General features: G+C 39.3%; 1 protein-coding gene across 8 annotated transcripts in view; it reads right to left on the bottom strand.

Moving 5' to 3' along the window:
- The window catches only part of KALRN (kalirin RhoGEF kinase), a 1,827,638-nt gene that overhangs the window by 142,797 nt on the left and 1,666,775 nt on the right, over positions 1 to 18,066 (bottom strand). For 6 of the 8 annotated variants that reach the window (XM_069616662.1, XM_069616664.1, XM_069616661.1 and 3 more), the window contains 2 exons: positions 6,211 to 6,458; positions 1,308 to 1,431 (listed from right to left, as the gene is read on the bottom strand). In XM_069616662.1, coding sequence (XP_069472763.1) covers positions 1,308 to 1,431; positions 6,211 to 6,458 — 372 coding nt within the window. Of the gene's footprint in view, positions 1 to 1,307; positions 1,432 to 5,531; positions 6,459 to 18,066 lie in introns of those variants that run through there. The other 2 variants (XM_069616665.1, XM_069616667.1) reach the window with 1 other exon arrangement.

Consider the following 18,066-nt stretch of genomic DNA (forward strand, 5'->3'; position numbering starts at 1 on the left):
GCCTTGTTGGTATATTCACCACACCCTGAGCAGTGGGCATGACCGTGCTCAGCAGGCACAGTTATGTTCAATTTTATCGAGGCATGTTGGCACAGTTGGCAGATTTACTGTTGCAGGGGCATTTTTCTATGAGAAATTGTACAAAAATAACAATCACCCGCTTCTATAGCTTTGGCACTCTTTGACCAAGCGTCACTAACTCTTGCTAATAATAACTGTAATAAAGATGTGGAAAATCACATTTTGTAGAAACGAAAAGTTGTACGAATTAGAGAAAATGTGTTAACCATGCAGAGGGAAGGCGCAAGGGTTGTCCTGAACATTGTCCTTGTTCCCGAGACACAGAGGTAGGTACATTCACACAACTGGATGAGTAGATAACTGATTAAAGTAGGGCAGGCATATGCTCATTACAATTCGTTTTTTGTGTGCTTAGGGAATTATGAAAATGTAGATCAGCCATGGTTATAAACTCTAAAGAATGGTGTGCAATAGATTGATCAACAAACCCCTTGTTTCACTTATGGCAGAATAGAGCTGAAGTTGTGCCCGTTCTTTAGTACGCAGAGGGAATGATCAAAGGCCCCGTGTTGTGTGACGCACATTCAGGGCTCAAGTCGATGGACCACGCAGGTGGACACCATCCACCCACTTTATTGAGAGGGCGGACGCCGTGCTCCTGTGTTTTAAAGGAATTTTAAAAAAGTAACCATTTTCTTTACACACTTCAAGTGTGTAGCTACGCAACTGGGACTCGAACACGGGTCGCACGGTTGAAAGGCAACACTGTTAGCCACAAGACCAGAAGAAGTCAGTAGGAGGACCTCGGCTAGCAGGGGCAGCTATGTTAAGAACAATGTATCACCTCTTTGGATCGCACAAGGATCATGTTTATTAAACCATATCAAGGTACATAAGCCATATTCAAGGTCTATCACAGACAGTTCCTGAAGGAGGAGGACAAATGTTATTCACAGCGTCATACGACCTCAGCTGAAACTATTGCACTGATATTTTAACTACAAATGAGTTTACTACTAAGTGCTAAAATGCACACTTCTAAAGCTCTTTCCTGTAACGGCACAGTCGGTTTCTCAAATGCGTTTCCTTGAAAATGTTTGCAAAGAAAACATTTCATAGAATTTGGGTGGCAAGCAGAAAAAGATCACAATAAAACAAATCTGCATGCAAAATTCAAAAATAAAAATTATGAAAGAAAAATTCTTGGGAGTAACGGATGAGGGCAGAATCTATAAGGATGGACACAGAAGGGGAAGGGCAACAAGCTTCATCGCTGCCTTACTCACTTTAACAGAGACTTTGCTGCTGAGAATGGCCTTGGATTTACAGTTCCCATTTGCTTCGCATTTGCCAGCGTTCTCTTTCTCCGCTCGCTTTCTCATACGCAGTGTATGCCAGGAACATGACTTCCTGCGTTACCAAAAAATGCAACCAATCAAAGGGCGGCTCATAGGATGGATGGGGAGAGGCCATCATCCACAACATAGAATAGAGAATGGACAGTGTACAAGTAATTCATACAACTAAAAACAATTGAGAAAATCTAAGAAAATGTGGTGGTGTTTGTGCTAAAGGGACTAAAAACATAGCTAACATTTTCTTTTTTAAGGCATCCTTCTTGTAACTTGCACCATTGTACTGTTAAAACATTACGACACAAAAGTCAGCAACCCAGTGTAGCAAGAGAAAAAGTCAAATTGTCTCTGTTCCAATGCACTGTGCTGTTTATGTTTCAATAATTTGCATTATAAAAGTTTGACAAACGGAGAATGCCAAGCACAAGTGCCAGGTCAGGTCCGTTCAAAGCAGAGACTGGCCGTGCCTGGTTAATAAGAAATAGGCACGTCTTCAATGTCTGGGTACTGCATATTTTTTGATGCTCCCGGGTTGAGGTTTGACTTTCGTCTCAAGACTCTTGTATGTAACACTCACTCACATCACAAGTGAATCAGGAAGTACCTTGCTGTTCACCAAACATTTAGTTACAACTGGGTTGACTGTTAGTTTACATTGTTAGCAGCAGAGTATGTAGACACGAACAATGGCGGGGACACATACAAGTCAAGGCAGAAGACATATATAAGGGGTGAATGCCAACACACAGATACATGTATAGCAGGCACAAGTACATGCTCTGATCCAATCTTGTTGCAAACAAATATTCTTTAAATGGTTTAAAAATCTGGTACAGAGAAAAACACCAGAGTTAAGATATGGTCCTTATGCAAGAAGGCTGTGGGCAACAGGGCACCAGCCAGTAGATTTAATTCTGAAAAGAAGCATTCATCCACTTTTAGTTTTAATAATCCACGGAGACAAGATACAAAAGGTAAAATACCCCCTTTTAACCAAATTTGCTTTTTAGAGAGAATATATTTTGCCCATTTGTGGCACAGGGACAGACATTACTGACAAACTTAACACATCGGAAAAACAAGTGACATGTTTTTTTGATGTTTACAGTGCAGTTTGTTAGGATGGCAGTTACAGTTTTGGATGCATACATTCCAATGAATTTGAATGCACTGTGAACTCCAAGGATAGATAAAACAAAGGGTTGCAAGCCATCAGGGTGGGTAGGGAATATTCACACCCCTTGCACATAAGCTCCCTTAAATCCAGTGTTTTAGGATCATGAGACATGGCAGCGGACTAAAGGAGCAGGCGAGGGAATTATAAAAATGTTTCATATTATAGTCAGTCAGTTAGACATGAAACTATTTTTTAAAACAAAAAGGGAGCAAATGGAATGGCAGAAACAAAATGGATGGTACAATTACCCTGCGGACTGTAAATATTGCCAGCTTACTCACAGTTACAACGTGGTGGAATGTGCCACTCAATGTTTTTTCAGAAATAAGTGTCACGTGAGGTTAAACACAAAACCAAAAGTAGCTAGCTTGCAATATGTATTTTAAAAAAATAAACAATGTAGAAATACCAATTAATCATAAGGTCATAAGCATCAATGAGAAGATTAGATCTCCATAGCATTTGTGGAGGGCTAAAAATATATAATAAACTGGACAGCATTTCATAACAGTAAGCAAACAATTTTGATTACATTGAAGTGTCACTTAAACTCTTGTGCAATTTATCTCTTCAATGTCAAGTCAATAGTTCCAAGTGCACTGAACTTCAATACTTTGGAAGAGGAAGTCGTAGACTACAAGAAAGAAGTATGAACACGTGTACTAACAAAACTAAGAAAGGACTGCTTACCATTGGTAGGACTTCTTCATAAGAGTCGTAACTGTGACACTTCCTGAAATGTGTGTTGGCCAGTGAAGTCTACACCATGAAACCTGTGGCAGAGGGATTGATCATTTGAAAGAATTGTCCAAATTTGACTCTTAAGATTGTTAACTTGGAAACCATGAGCCCACTGGTCATAAGGGGGCGTAGAACTGCCTGCCCAATGTTGAATAATAGATCAGAATGTTTATGAGCCTGTCACACAAAAACCTCTGATTTTCCATAGGGAAATATGGTTCAATAAGAGGAAATATTGTTAACGAGTAAGTCAAGTTTAAAGAATCTTTAATGCAGCAATCATGAACTATGAAATGCTCCATTTTGAAGGTATGTGACGTCTCAAAAAATTACCATTATAATGAAGTTAGCTGGTTGGCCCAATGCAACAATAGCTATATAACTACAGTATATTTTTAACGGATACAATCCTTCCCACCAAACAACCCATACCCGGGGATTGAAAAGAGCACTTGGGATGTATTCCAAAGAATACTCGCTGAACCTCTTTCTTACTGAATAAACAGATACCATTTTACGTGCCTTGGTTGAATGCCGGTGTGCTCATTACGACTGATGTTCGTCACCAGGAGGCCCAGCATGCTAGAGGTGGGTTTCTTGCTTCTTTTCAAAGATCACTATGATGATTTCCTGTTGAAGGAGTTTTGGCCCCATGCTGGTACCTTTCTGTTCATTTTGGTCAGTTTCCACAGACATAAAATATTTGATTGCAACAAGATTACATTCAAACAAATACCCATTCTTGTTTCCATATGCCTCAAAATATATTCTGATAAAAGAGGTCAATAAAATGGGTCGATCCAAGTCACTCTTGTGGTCAAATTGTCATTGAATTCAATCTTTACCTATTTCTTTTATATTTTAATTTCTATGTATCTAGCATTTTAGAACCATGCACCTAATCCACTGAATTGCAAATTAATTGGTACAAAGAGGCTAAAAAGAAAGTGATTACAAATTGAATTGAAACAAAAAAAATCTATATGTTTACTACTGGACACCAAAGTAGTATTTCTTTGGATGGTATTAAATGCGATTGTGTTTTCTGTAGAAGATAGATAACCCTCATCTTTATCAATGATTGCTCCTGGAAGAAATACCCAACTTTAATGGGCTTACATTCATGTTGTCTATGGGAAGCAGAACATCTGCCCCTTCTTTGTTTTATTAAGTGACTTTGGAAATACCTGTTTTTGTCCCTGGATACTGTATTGTGGAGAATTGAGAAACCACAAACATGCTGTGACCAGAGTAACATTTCCATAAATAATAAATAAAATAAATAAAATCGAATAACACTAAGGATGGGATTTTATCAAATGTGTCAATGTATACAGAATACATCAAAGAGATTGTCAGGATGTTTGGTTAAGATTTAGATCTGATGCACATCTATTCAGAGGCTTTAACAAACTAAGGTACCCTGAAGAGTTATAATTAAAAGAACACATGAGCCTTGCTCCTGCCAACTACACCAAAGATGCTGCACATAAGCGTTCATTGGGTACATTTTGGAATAGTAAGCCTAATCGGAAACTTGCGCATCTTAGAAAGTTTCCAGGTCACTAAGCTCACATTCTCCTCATTGGTTAAGAGAACATTTAAAGTCCACATTGGTTAAGGAAGAGGTGATGAAGAATTCCAATGAAGGCAATAGCGAAAGCATACCTCAAGCTATAAACAAGCTCTACTGCCCATTTGGAGAACCAGCTATTAGGCAGACTCTTTAGGGTTCGGTTGCCCGTTTCCTCTAAAGAGGATTCTGGTGAATTGAGCATATTTCTATACAGAATCGAAAAATGCTTCAACTGGAGATATCTCGGTTTTATCACTGATAAAGCGTCAGTGCAAACTATGATAGAACCACACGCTCTTGTTAACCTGACAGGTTGCAGTCTGTATGTTACTTAATAAGCAGTGAAACTGTTTACCGAACTGCGTCGTTTCACTTGGTTATCTTAAACATAGTGGACACAACGGTTATAGACAATGACATCTATATAGTGCATTGCACATGGTAAACAAGTTGTATTAGATGTTAATGTTAAAGAAAGTTAAATACCCAAACGAGCATTACGTCTTCATCACATGCCCAGTGATATGCGGTTAGTGTTTTCTGACAAACTACTTAGGCAGCAAAAAGCACAACCATATTTATATATATATTTTCTTTTTGTTTTGTTTTAAAGGTCCCCAAAAGTGTTAGAAGAAAAAAAACAAAGGGTCCAAGACTAATGTTACCTCATTAAAACATGCTCATGGTGAAAATTTATTTTACATATTTAAAATAGTACATTTAAAATTATTAGTTACATTACAGGTACAATGATGAACATTGCGACTATCATATTGCACAACCTGACTTCATCAATATGAGTTTCTTTAAATAGTGCAAAATACTTTATACAGGAATGTACTGGAAAGGGGGTCAGGGATAGTTCAAACAAAAATATTTTACAAATTACTTTCAACATATATTAAAATAACAAAAAAAACAAAAATAAAAAAATACAAGCTGTACAAAGAAATTGCCATAGACAACATAAAATCTCTCCTCTTTGAGAAGTAGGCCTCAGTCCAACACCAAGGCTTTTGCTTCTAAATGTTGCTTTAACCAATATATATATCAGTAACTTAACACAACATAAATATAAGTCCAGTCCAGTCACTTCCATGTTGGTGTAAGATGGATCAAACATAGAACATGCCTTTACCATCTACTCTTTGATTATTTACAAGTATAAACATAAAAAGAGAGCTATGCAAAATGGCCGCCCCAGCCTGAGGGTCCAGCATTCAAAGTTTGTTCCAATGGCACTGTAGATAAAATCAGCAGGAAAGGCCTACCATTTCTCTGTTTTTTGTTTTCCTCAAAAATCCATATACTGCTCCCAGGGCAGCCAACTTGGCACTTACTTGATGCTCCCGTCATTATTATCTGTGGAGGGTTTACTGACGGGCCCCAGGATGCTTCCTGGAATCCATCCTTCTGCAGCTGGTGAGTGATCATTCGAAGGCCGGTAAACCAGAAACATGTTCTGCTGGTTGATGGCGAGAACTTGAACCACTTCGCCTTGGTAGACACAGATCTCATTCTCTTTCAGTGCATAGTAATCTCGGACGACCATCAGTGAAGACGTCCCGTTGCATCCTCCTGCGTCGTGCTAGAGTGGAAAAGAAACGCAAGCATTGCAGTAGAGTTGAGAGAATTAATTTTCACTTTTCTTCTATGGCACCATGCATACATCGTATTCCCAGAAAAGAAATTACAAGCGGTCTACATTTTGAAAGAGTTTCTTTTGGACCAACAGTAAGGAAGCAGGCCAGGATGAAAACTAGAATTGAAGAAAAGCTCAGTGATTTGATGGCAATGCAACAATCCACCGTTTTCATCAGTGAAACGAGATGTCCTGTGAAAACTATTTTACCTAGTGTGTCCCTGATTAATTATCAAGTTTCACATTAGTTCCGTACCTGGAAGCAGACGAATCAGACTTGTTTCATACAATTGGACATTTTCCATAACTCGTAATCATTCACAGGAGAGAGTGCTCATGATAAAGCAATTGAAATTATTGTGGTATGCCTGCCAGGGCCAGATTCTGCCCTTTACTCTATTTGGTTTTCTATGCATACAAAATTGCATTTAGTTTTGACCCAAATTAAATGAGCTCACACTTGCCTGGCTTACTGTTTGTAACTGTCAGGACTGACTAGTTTCATAACAGGAAGAGTAACAAGATTAACATTGTGCCTTTAGAGCTGGCTGGGTTAGTTGTGCTTTTAGAACTGGCTGGTTTAGTAACAGGAAGAGTTTGTTCATAGAATTAACATTGTGCTTGCCCAAGTCAAGATGCAGTGAAAGAAACTCACTCTGATTGGTTAAAGAAACAATGATATGTTTGGTTGCCTGATTGGTGGAGAGGACAATGGGTTTGATTCTTGGGAGATGAGCAAGATTCTAAACTGCCTTTCATCCAGAGAAATTCAGTGGCTGGTTGTGTATTAGTTAAGCTCCTTAAGTAAGGCCTTTCCAGAGCTCAGAAAATCTACCAAAGTAAGAATATCGTTTGCTGATCCAATTTGAAGAAGAAGTCATCAGGTGGGATCGTTCTTTTAAAGATTTTGAGATTGTCACAGTGAACTTTCATTTTCTTTTATTAAGAAAACTTAAAGAGTAAACAAGTTTCAAGTTCATTTGAGAAAAGAGACATTACAGTTAAAGTTATTATAAGGAAAACAAGCTTGAAGATTGTGCGTAGGATTTTAAAGTTGATTAACTGTGTGAAATGTTCTTCAAGACTGTTTAATGTGTGCGCGAGCTCGCAAGTTGCCGTTGCGTGTTCTTTTTTAAAGCGCCTGTTCATTTTTCACGTGAAAGTCGTTTCCTGAGAAAGCGCGTGTGGTTTGCGATAGAGCGCGTGCCAAAAAGAATTGCGCGTGTGAATTTTAGCGCGTGTACATTTTTCACGTGAAAGTCGTTTCCTGAGAAAGCGCGTGTGGTTTGCGATAGAGCGCGTGCCAAAAAGAATTGCGCGTGTGAATTTTAGCGCGTGTACATTTTTCACGTGAAAGTCGTTTCCTGAGAAAGCGTGTGTGGTTTGCGATAGAGCGCGTGCCAAAAAGAATTGCGCGTGTGAATTTTAGCGCGTGTACATTTTTTCACGTGAAAGTCGTTTCAAGAGAAAGCGCGTGTCGGGCTGCGATAGAGCGCGAGTCCATTTTTATCAGCGCGTGTTATTTTTATCGCGTTTACGTATTTTTTCACGCGCGCGGGTTTTTTAAGATAATCGCGTGTGTATTTTACACGCGAGGACAATTCTTCACGTCTTCTGATTTCACGTGTTTATCGCACACGCTAGTAAAGGAAGAAACTATACGTTCTTTGTGTAAATGTGTAAATAAGGAAAAACAATTCACACGCAGAAAGAAAGCAGTATTCCAGGAAGTGAAAGAATATAATTTAAAGTAATTTATGCAAATAGAACTCAATGCTTTCAGAGAAAGACTGCAATTTATGTAAGCATTGAAAACTACATAAGATCAGAAGAACTTTGAAGTAAGAAGAATATCTAATTCTGAAAAGATGTTGCAAAGGCCATCACTTTAGGATTCTAAAGAGACTAGGTTGACTTGAACTATTTGCACAATACAAGATATATTTACAAGATATTCCACAAAGGTTACTAACCTCTAAGTCTTTTACTGAGGTTTAAGAGGTAAAGAGTTTAGAATTTATTTAGCATAATTTAGAAAAGAAGTTTTCTTATTATATTAGTAACCAGGTGTATTTGTTTATCACAGATACCAGAGCCTACCAGACGGTTGAAGGGCAGCTCTGTCTCCGTTGTTATTTTCTCCAAATTCCCCTTTCCCTTTCTTGGGGTTTTCAGCTCAGCTTATGTTTAAGGGTTGAGAGGTGAACTCCTGGTGAGGGTCTGTGGGGCCAGCATCAGCTCCTGTGGAATTCAGTCAAGCTGGACCCTGACAGGATGAAAGGCCCACGATAATATTTTCCACCTGAGCTGATATGGATCCCACAGAGGCACTAGCTAGTTCCATAAGGGACATGTTTTCAGAGTTAAGGGAGGAAATGAGGGCTGTGCGAAAAGAAAATCAGGAATTACAAGTCAAGTTTGAAGAGTTAAACTCCAAGGTTACCCGTAAGGGTGAAGACATTTCTTTGGAGTCAAGAGATTCAGAGGATACTAGTAGAGAATTACCAGTGTTAATTAGAGAGGATTTGGGTGAAGGAACGAGTTCTCAAGAAAGACGAAGGGGAAGTTTGAATATACCTGTAGGTCCAGTCCCCTTAGCACCTCCAGAACGTTTTGGGGGAGAGGCCAAGAAATGCCAGATTTTCCTTACACAGTGTGAACTTCATTTCCTTTGTCGACCTGAAGCTTTTAACACAGATGCTTCTAAAATAGCTTTTATGCTGTCTTACCTCACTGGTGAGGCAGCAACTTGGTCAGTATTATTGGTGGGTCAAGAGAATCCAATACTAAAGAACTTGTTAGCTTTCAAGTTAGAATTTAAAAAGATGTTTGACAGACGCCAATTATCTCAAGAAGTAGATGGAGAACTACTAGAGTTAAAACAGGGAACCAAAGATTTAGTGTCTTACATCACACAGTTCAGATCTTTAGTATTAGAGAGCAATTGGCCAGAAGAGAAGCAATCCTCTTTATTTTATAGAGGCTTGAAGGAGGAATTGAAAGATGCATTATCTACAATTGTTAATAGACCCACTTCATGTGAGGATTTAATTAATCTGGTCATACAAATTGACTATAGATTAGGGGAACGCAAGGCTGAGCGTAGAAGAGGAGGAGTTGAGCAACCCAGAGTTTTCCCTAGAGTTGATAGAGGAAGATTAGAAATTGTAAATAAAGAATTGAGAACTGGGAACGCAGAGAGTAAATAAAGTGAGAGGTCCTTTAACTAAGGAGGAGAAGGATAGGCGAAGACAGAATAATTTATGTTTATATTGTGGGAAATCAGGACATTTTGTTGGAAATTGCCCTTGGTGTCCAAAACCTTCTGCATCTACTAACAGCTCCAGAAATCAGCAAGTGGCAAATACTATCCAAGCAGCAGTACCACATATTACATTGAATGTATCCTTGTATATTAAAGAGTAATTAAAGGGAAGTGGGCCAGTAGTAATAGATTCAGGAGCCACTGGTAACTTCATGGATTGGAATGTGGTTAAAGATATGAATGTGCCTTACGTTGTAAAAGATATACCAGAGTATGTGAGAGCGGTGGATGGGTCTCAACTGACATCAGGTTTAATTACACATGAAACAATCCCATTGGAAATGGAAATTGGAGGACACTGGGAGGAAATTGTGTTTGAATTAATTGACACTCCACAGTTGAAAATAATTTTGGGAATGCCTTGGTTGACGTATCATAACCCTCAGATTGATTGGGGAAGAAGAGTGGTGAAATTGGATTCTGCTTTTTGTGTTACAAATTGTTGTAAAGAAGCAATTCAGGAAAATGTTTCTAGTGATAATTGTTCAGAAGTAGTGGAAGGTTTGGTGAATTTGGGAACTATAGTACATTCTATAGGGGCTGTAATGGGAGAATTACCAAAGTGTTACCATGATTTCAATGATGTGTTTAGTGAAAAGGAAGCTAATGAATTACCTCCTCATAGAGAGTATGACTGTAAAATTGATTTAGAACCAGGGGCCCACATTCCTTGCAGTCGCATCTATGCCTTAACAGAAAAAGAGAATCAACATTTGAAGGATTACATCCAAGAAAATTTGAATAAGGGTTTCATCAGGCACTCTCAATCGCCAGCAGCTTCTCCACTATTTTTTGTTCCCAAAAAGGAAGGCACTTTACGAACATGCATAGATTATAGAGCATTAAACAAGATAACAATTAAAAACAGATATCCGCTGCCTTTGATATCAGTAATGTTAGACCAGATTCAAGGAGCCTCAGTATTTAGCAAACTAGATCTTCGTGGTGCATATCATTTGGTGCGAGTTCTTCAAGGTGATGAGTGGAAGACGGCATTTAGAACAAAATTTGGTCTTTTCGAATATCAAGTAATGCCATTCGGATTGTGTAACGCTCCCGCAGCCTTTCAATTTTTTATAAATGAGGTATTAAGAGATTTTATTGACATCTTTGTAGTAGTATACATAGATGACATTCTCATTTATTCTAAGGATCTCATGCAACATGAAGAACATGTCAAGAAAGTGTTACAACGACTAAGGGAGAATAAACTATTTGCCAAGTTAGAAAAGAGCCAATTTCATACCAGAGAAGTGGAATTTCTAGGTTTTATGATTTCTCCCAAAGGTTTGGAAATGGATATGAAGAAAATTAAGGCAGTTGAACAGTGGCCAACTCCAACTTGTGTTAAAGATATCCAAAGCTTCCTGGGCTTTGCAAACTTTTACAGGAGATTCATTAAAAATTTCTCTCAAACTGTTGCTCCTATCACCAAATTATTGAAGAAAGGAATGAAATTTGAGTGGAAAGATGAAGCGGATCAAGCTTTCAAAACATTGAAGAACTGTTTTACATCTGGACCGATCTTATTACACCCAGATCCTTCACAACCATTTTTTGTGGAGGCAGATGCTTCTAATGTTGCAATTGGAGCAGTGCTTTCTCAAAGGCATCCTGAAACTGGACAGTTGCATCCTGTGGCCTATCTATCTAAGAAATTGCTTCCAGCAGAAGTGAACTACACAATTACAGACAGAGAACTCCTGGCAATCAAGAAAGCATTTCAGGAATGGAGACATTATCTGTTGGGAGCAAGATTCACAGTAACCGTTTTAACCGATCATCGAAATCTTCTGTTTTTGAAATCTGCTCGAACATTATCACCTCGACAACTTAGGTGGTCACTTTTCTTTTCAGAATACGATTTTGTGATAACATTCAAGCCTGGGCGGTTAAACGGTAAAGCGGATGCTTTATCACAACAAGGATATTCGGGAGAAGTTGAAAATCAATTATTACCAGAAACAGTGATTGCAGAAGAAAAATTTATCCTAAGTGCTACACAGGAAGAGAATCAGCTTCTTAAAAAGATTCTAAAGGAATTACCAGAAGATGAAATTCAATCTTGGTTAGCTGAGGATTCTGGAAGACATTTAATTGAAGGATTTCCATGTGTTCATTCTAAAATTTACCTTCCAAGCAAGGAACTGCAAAAGGAAATTATGCAAGAATGTCATGAATCCAAGTTGGTAGGTCACCCTGGAATTCGTAAAACTATTGAACTGATTGAGAGAAAGTTTTGGTGGAAAGAAATGAAAAAAGATATTGAAGATTACGTGAAAACATGTGAAGTCTGTGCTCGAGTAAAGTCAGGAGGAGGAAAACCATCTGGGTTATTAAATCCATTACCAGTACCTCCTAGTCCTTGGTTTACAATCTCTATGGATTATATTGTAGATCTTCCCAAAGATCAAGGTTACACTACAGTATTAGTAGTTGTGGATTTACTAACTAAAGCTGGGCATTTCATTCCCATGAAAGGAGAGGCTTCTGCAAGAAATCTGGCAAAAAGTTTTTTGCAAGAAGTAGTACGATTACATGGTCTACCAACACATATTGTATCAGATCGAGGGTCCCAGTTCATTTCTAAGTTTTGGCGAGCTTTCTGTACAGAGTTGGGAATTGAGGTAAAGCTTTCTTCAGGTTATCACCCACAGACCAACGGCCAAACAGAGCGAGTAAATCAAGAATTGGAAAAATATATTAGAGCTTTTTGGCAAGAAAGGGGAAGTTGGGTAGATCTTCTTTGGCTAGCAGAGTTTAGCTATAACAATTCTGTCAAGGATTCTACTAAGTATTCTCCATTTTTTAGCAACTATGGTTTCCATCCACGATTTTTGAAAGAAGTGTTACCATCTGAGTATTCCAATCCAGAGGTTGAGCAGCGATTGACTTGTATTAGAGATGGTTTAGTGAAAGCTAAAGAAACCTTAGAAAAAAGTAAGCTAAGATTTACAACATTTGCTGATAAGAAACGTCGTAAAGCACCACATTATCAGGTGGGTCAAAAGGTTTGGTTGTCCACAAAAAACTTACGTTTAAAGGGAAGAACTAAATTTAGTCCGAGATTTATTGGTCCATTTGAAATAGAAAGAATAATAAATCCCGTAGCAATCAAACTGAAATTACCCGCAAGTATCAAAAGTCACCCTACATTTCATGTTAGCTTAGTGAAACCTTGTGTGTCAGGAACTAGATTAGGAAAACCACCACCAGCAGTTTACACAGACGAAAATGACGAAGAGTTTGAAGTTAAGAAAATCTTAGATTCCAGGATTGTTAGAGGTACCCTACAATATCTTATTGACTGGAAGGGATACGGTCCTGAAGAAAGATCTTGGGAGGATCAGGTAGATGTACATGCCCCTCAATTGATAAAACAATTTCACAAGAGTTTCCCTGCTAAACCAGGCCCTGGGACAGGGCTTTGAAGAGGGGGGTACTGTCAGGACTGACTAGTTTCATAACAGGAAGAGTAACAAGATTAACATTGTGCCTTTAGAGCTGGCTGGGTTAGTTGTGCTTTTAGAACTGGCTGGTTTAGTAACAGGAAGAGTTTGTTCATAGAATTAACATTGTGCTTGCCCAAGTCAAGATGGAGTGAAAGAAACTCACTCTGATTGGTTAAAGAAACAATGATATGTTTGGTTGCCTGATTGGTGGAGAGGACAATGGGTTTGATTCTTGGGAGATGAGCAAGATTCTAAACTGCCTTTCATCCAGAGAAATTCAGTGGCTGGTTGTGTATTAGTTAAGCTCCTTAAGTAAGGCCTTTCCAGAGCTCAGAAAATCTACCAAAGTAAGAATATCGTTTGCTGATCCAATTTGAACAAGAAGTCATCAGGTGGGATCGTTCTTTTAAAGATTTTGAGATTGTCACAGTGAACTTTCATTTTCTTTTATTAAGAAAACTTAAAGAGTAAACAAGTTTCAAGTTCATTTGAGAAAAGAGACATTACAGTTAAAGTTATTATAAGGAAAACAAGCTTGAAGATTGTGCGTAGGATTTTAAAGTTGATTAACTGTGTGAAATGTTCTTCAAGACTGTTTAATGTGTGCGCGAGCTCGCAAGTTGCCGTTGCGTGTTCTTTTTTAAAGCGCGTGTACATTTTTCACGTCAAAGTCGTTTCCTGAGAAAGCGTGTGTGGTTTGCGATAGAGCGCGTGCCAAAAAGAATTGCGCGGGTGAATTTTAGCACGTGTACATTTGTCACGTGAAAGTCGTTTCCTGAGAAAGCGCGTGTGGTTTGCGATAGAGCGCGTGCCAAAAAGAATTGCGCGTGTGAATTTTAGCGCGTGTACATTTTTTCACGTGAAAGTCGTTTCAAGAGAAAGCGCGTGTCGGGCTGCGATAGAGCGCAAGTCCATTTTTATCAGCGCGTGTTATTTTTATCGCGTTTACGTATTTTTTCACGTGCGCGGGTTTTTTAAGATAATCGCGTGTGTATTTTACACGCAAGGACAATTCTTCACGTCTTCTGATTTCACGTGTTTATCGCACACGCTAGTAAAGGAAGAAACTATACGTTCTTTGTGTAAATGTGTAAATAAGGAAAAACAATTCACACGCAGAAAGAAAGCAGTATTCCAGGAAGTGAAAGAATATAATTTAAAGTAATTTATGCAAATAGAACTCAATGCTTTCAAAGAAAGACTGCAATTTATGTAAGCATTGAAAACTACATAAGATCAGAAGAACTTTGAAGTAAGAAGAATATCTAATTCTGAAAAGATGTTGCAAAGGCCATCACTTTAGGATTCTAAAGAGACTAGGTTGACTTGAACTATTTGCACAATACAAGATATATTTACAAGATATTCCACAAAGGTTACTAACCTCTAAGTCTTTTACTGAGGTTTAAGAGGTAAAGAGTTTAGAATTTATTTAGCATAATTTAGAAAAGAAGTTTTCTTATTAAATTAGTAACCAGGTTTATTTGTTTATCACAGATACCAGAGCCTACCAGACGGTTGAAGGGCAGCTCTGTATCCGTTGTTATTTTCTCCAAATTCCCCTTTCCCTTTCCCTTTCTTGGGGTTTTCAGCTCAGCTTATGTTTAAGGGTTGAGAGGTGAACTCCTGGTGAGGGTCTGTGGGGCCAGCATCAGCTCCTGTGGAATTCAGTCAAGCCGGACCCTGACAGTAACCTTGCGCAGCAATAATATATTTAATGACTGTGCGGATCTTCTAATAATATTCCAATACAATATTTGTAATTCAAATCGATATGTATCACATGAATTAGGCTTTTCTTTTTAAATGACTGTGGTTTTAAGGAATACAAATGCTCCCCCATTTTGGTTCATACTTCATTTATAAAAATGAATGTATGTTTGATGTATGAATCATACTTCATTTATAAAAATGAATGTATGATTGCTGTATGAATTGATGTATTGTGGCAGATGTATAGAACAAAAATAAATATGATTTCAACTAATGTTATTCTGGTCAGGAGGATGGAACTAGGCGTTTATCTACAACTTTAACGGCCAACACATAAGATGGAGGGGTGGGTTCAGTGATAAGGTGTCCGGGTTCTCCATCTGATCGGGACACTGGTCTACCTCGGGATTGCTACTCTTAATACAGCTTCGAGGATCTATCCTGCAGTTCACTTCTCTGTCACAGCCACAAGAATATGGGGCCCATCCCGCTATGAGATCCCTCCATGGGGGCAGTGATTGGCTCATTTCTTCCAGCTCCACTAGAATAGGGTGCCAAGCTCACCGTGCGGGGATATATTTTCCCCGTCAATTCTTGTGGTCAGGTTTCTAAGGCTTTCTAGGACCCTCGATATTTTCAGCTCTGCTTGCTGTTGTAGTCCCAACTGTCCCTTGTACAGCGTCAGCCTCCCCCAGAATCAGGCTGTCGCGTTTGCCATCCTGGTGGCTTCTTGATTCCTGGCTGGCTGGCGGCTTCTTTTTCCCGGTCTGTCCCCGGCATTAGATAGGCCTTTCCCTTTAAGGATCGATCTCCTGCGGCCTGCAAGGGTTACTCCCAGCTTCCTTTGTGTGGATACTCTGAATTCAATAATTTGGCACAGCCCTTGTGGGTTGGTGGCTTCCCAAGTCTTGGAGGCCATCTTTGGCTCAAGCAAAGACCCATCTTTCTTGATCAGCTCTGCTGGTGGCCTTGCCTTCTCTTGCAGTGCTGGTGTTGTCGGTGTTGTAGGTCTTCCTCTCAAACTGCTCAGTACTCAAAGAGTTCCCGGATGATAGATGGGATCCGGCCGGGTTGAATCTTAATAATGGGGTGTTTTCTTTCCATGTTCCTGGTGATGGGATCCCTTTGGCTTTTTTCCACCATGGTCCTTTCTGACACACTGGACGCAGGCCTTACGCCAGCACCAATGGGCTTCTCTGATTTGCTTCCCGATCCACAGGTCCAGGTTTTTGCGAGTCCCCACTCTACTCATAAGCTGGGCTCTCTTGTGGTGCCAGGGGTCTGGATGAGCTTCCCTTGTAGAGATCTTACTAGGATTTGGGCCCCCTTTCTCTGAGTTCAAATACAGCCGACGCCACTGCAAACGTATCTAATGATCACGGAGCTGTTCAGAGGCTAGGACACAAGGCATGGAGAGGGGGACATAATATCGGAGGGGGACTTTTAACTCCTACTTTCTCAAAATAGCTCATGGCTCCTGCAATAAAGCCTTTCCTGGGTTGCAAAGTCCCTGCCATAGCTTGGGATGGAGCCAGGCACTTACATCGTCATATTAGGGAAGTATAGCATCTGGAGCATGCACACCAGAAGGTTGCTTAGAGCTACAGGTGACAAAAGAAGGCTAGAAAGCAAAGAGGGGATACAGTGTGGGAACATGTGTTTTGAGAGGTTTGTAGAACATAGCATGATTACCTACATAGAAGCACAGGTAAAACTGGAAAATGGCCATTGAAAACCACTTAGCTAAAATGAGCATAAAGTCACAATTTCAGAAGCGTGAGGCCAAAAGTCTAGGATGGGGGTCTGCAACCTTTGGCCCTCAATATGCTTTGGACTATAACTCGTGCCATCCTTGGCCAACAGAGTTAACCATGAGGGATAACGGGAGCCGTAGTCCAAAATATCCGGAGAGCTAAAGGTTGCAGACCCCTGGTCCAATATTTTAAGACCTGTTAAACTCATTGAAAACATACCTTAACCTAATCCTTTATTTTGATTAGCTTGGAGTTGACTTTGAATATTTGCATTAAAAGTATTTCAGAAACCTCTGTTAGATAAACTGAAGTTTTGATATCTTTTATTGGGCGAGTAGAAAGTATGCTGTGATGTAAAATGTATTTATTATTTATTCATAGTAGAGCACTAAGCACTTAGGTGTCAAGGCGCTGGTTACAGGTAGGTTTAAATAGTATTTACCTTCAAGGTCAGGGTTCAAGGCAGAGAGTGATTTGAAGAGGAAGGTCTTTAGTTGCTTCCAAAATGCATAGAAAGAGGGTTATGCGTGGAGTGCTGGGTGAAGCATGTTCCAGAGAGTAGCCGAGGTGACAGTGAAGCTGAAACCTCCAGCTTTGGCACGCTTGTACCTGCGGACAATGAGGCGGTTGCAGGAGGCAGAACGGGAATTTGCATTCAAATTCCCATAGACAACTTCATCAGAAGGTCGTTGTTTCATTCTGTGACCACAATCCGATTAAGAAGTGCATTTATTCTGTGACCACCATCTGATAAAGTATATGCGTCTTTGAAGGTTAACAAGTTGCACCATCTCAGCCTTTTGATTACATTACGGCATCGAAACTGGGATTTAATGATTCTTTATAACTGGAATAACACAGAGTCAACCCTTTTTTGAAATACACTTCTAAGCAAATTCATAACATATAGTGTGTGTAGCAAGAACCTTCCCAGAAATTTCCAGGATGCACCAAACACTTTCAAGTCATCTACCATCCTAGATTTCGATTTGGTTTAGAACATACACCAATAAATCAATTAGAAGACGGTCTCCTGGTTCCTTTGGAAGTAAATCATGAGAACCTTATTCCATTGCATCATCTCATTAGCAAAACTTGTTACATTCATCTTGTTTCTTAGGTTAAAAAATACAAATGTATATTGGGCCTGTAGGCTACTATTTACACAGCAGGAGGGGCAAATGAGAAGGAAATCAGACCCAGAAATAAAATAGATCCTATAATACCATGTCCTGGCAACAGTGCTGCATTCACAATACACAAGGCATAATTATTGATCAATGCTGTAAAACCACAAAATCATCTTTTTC

This window comes from Ambystoma mexicanum, chromosome 9 (genome assembly GCF_040938575.1).
Source record: "Ambystoma mexicanum isolate Mex_15411 chromosome 9, UKY_AmexF1_1, whole genome shotgun sequence".
Taxonomy (NCBI): Eukaryota; Metazoa; Chordata; class Amphibia; order Caudata; family Ambystomatidae; genus Ambystoma; species Ambystoma mexicanum.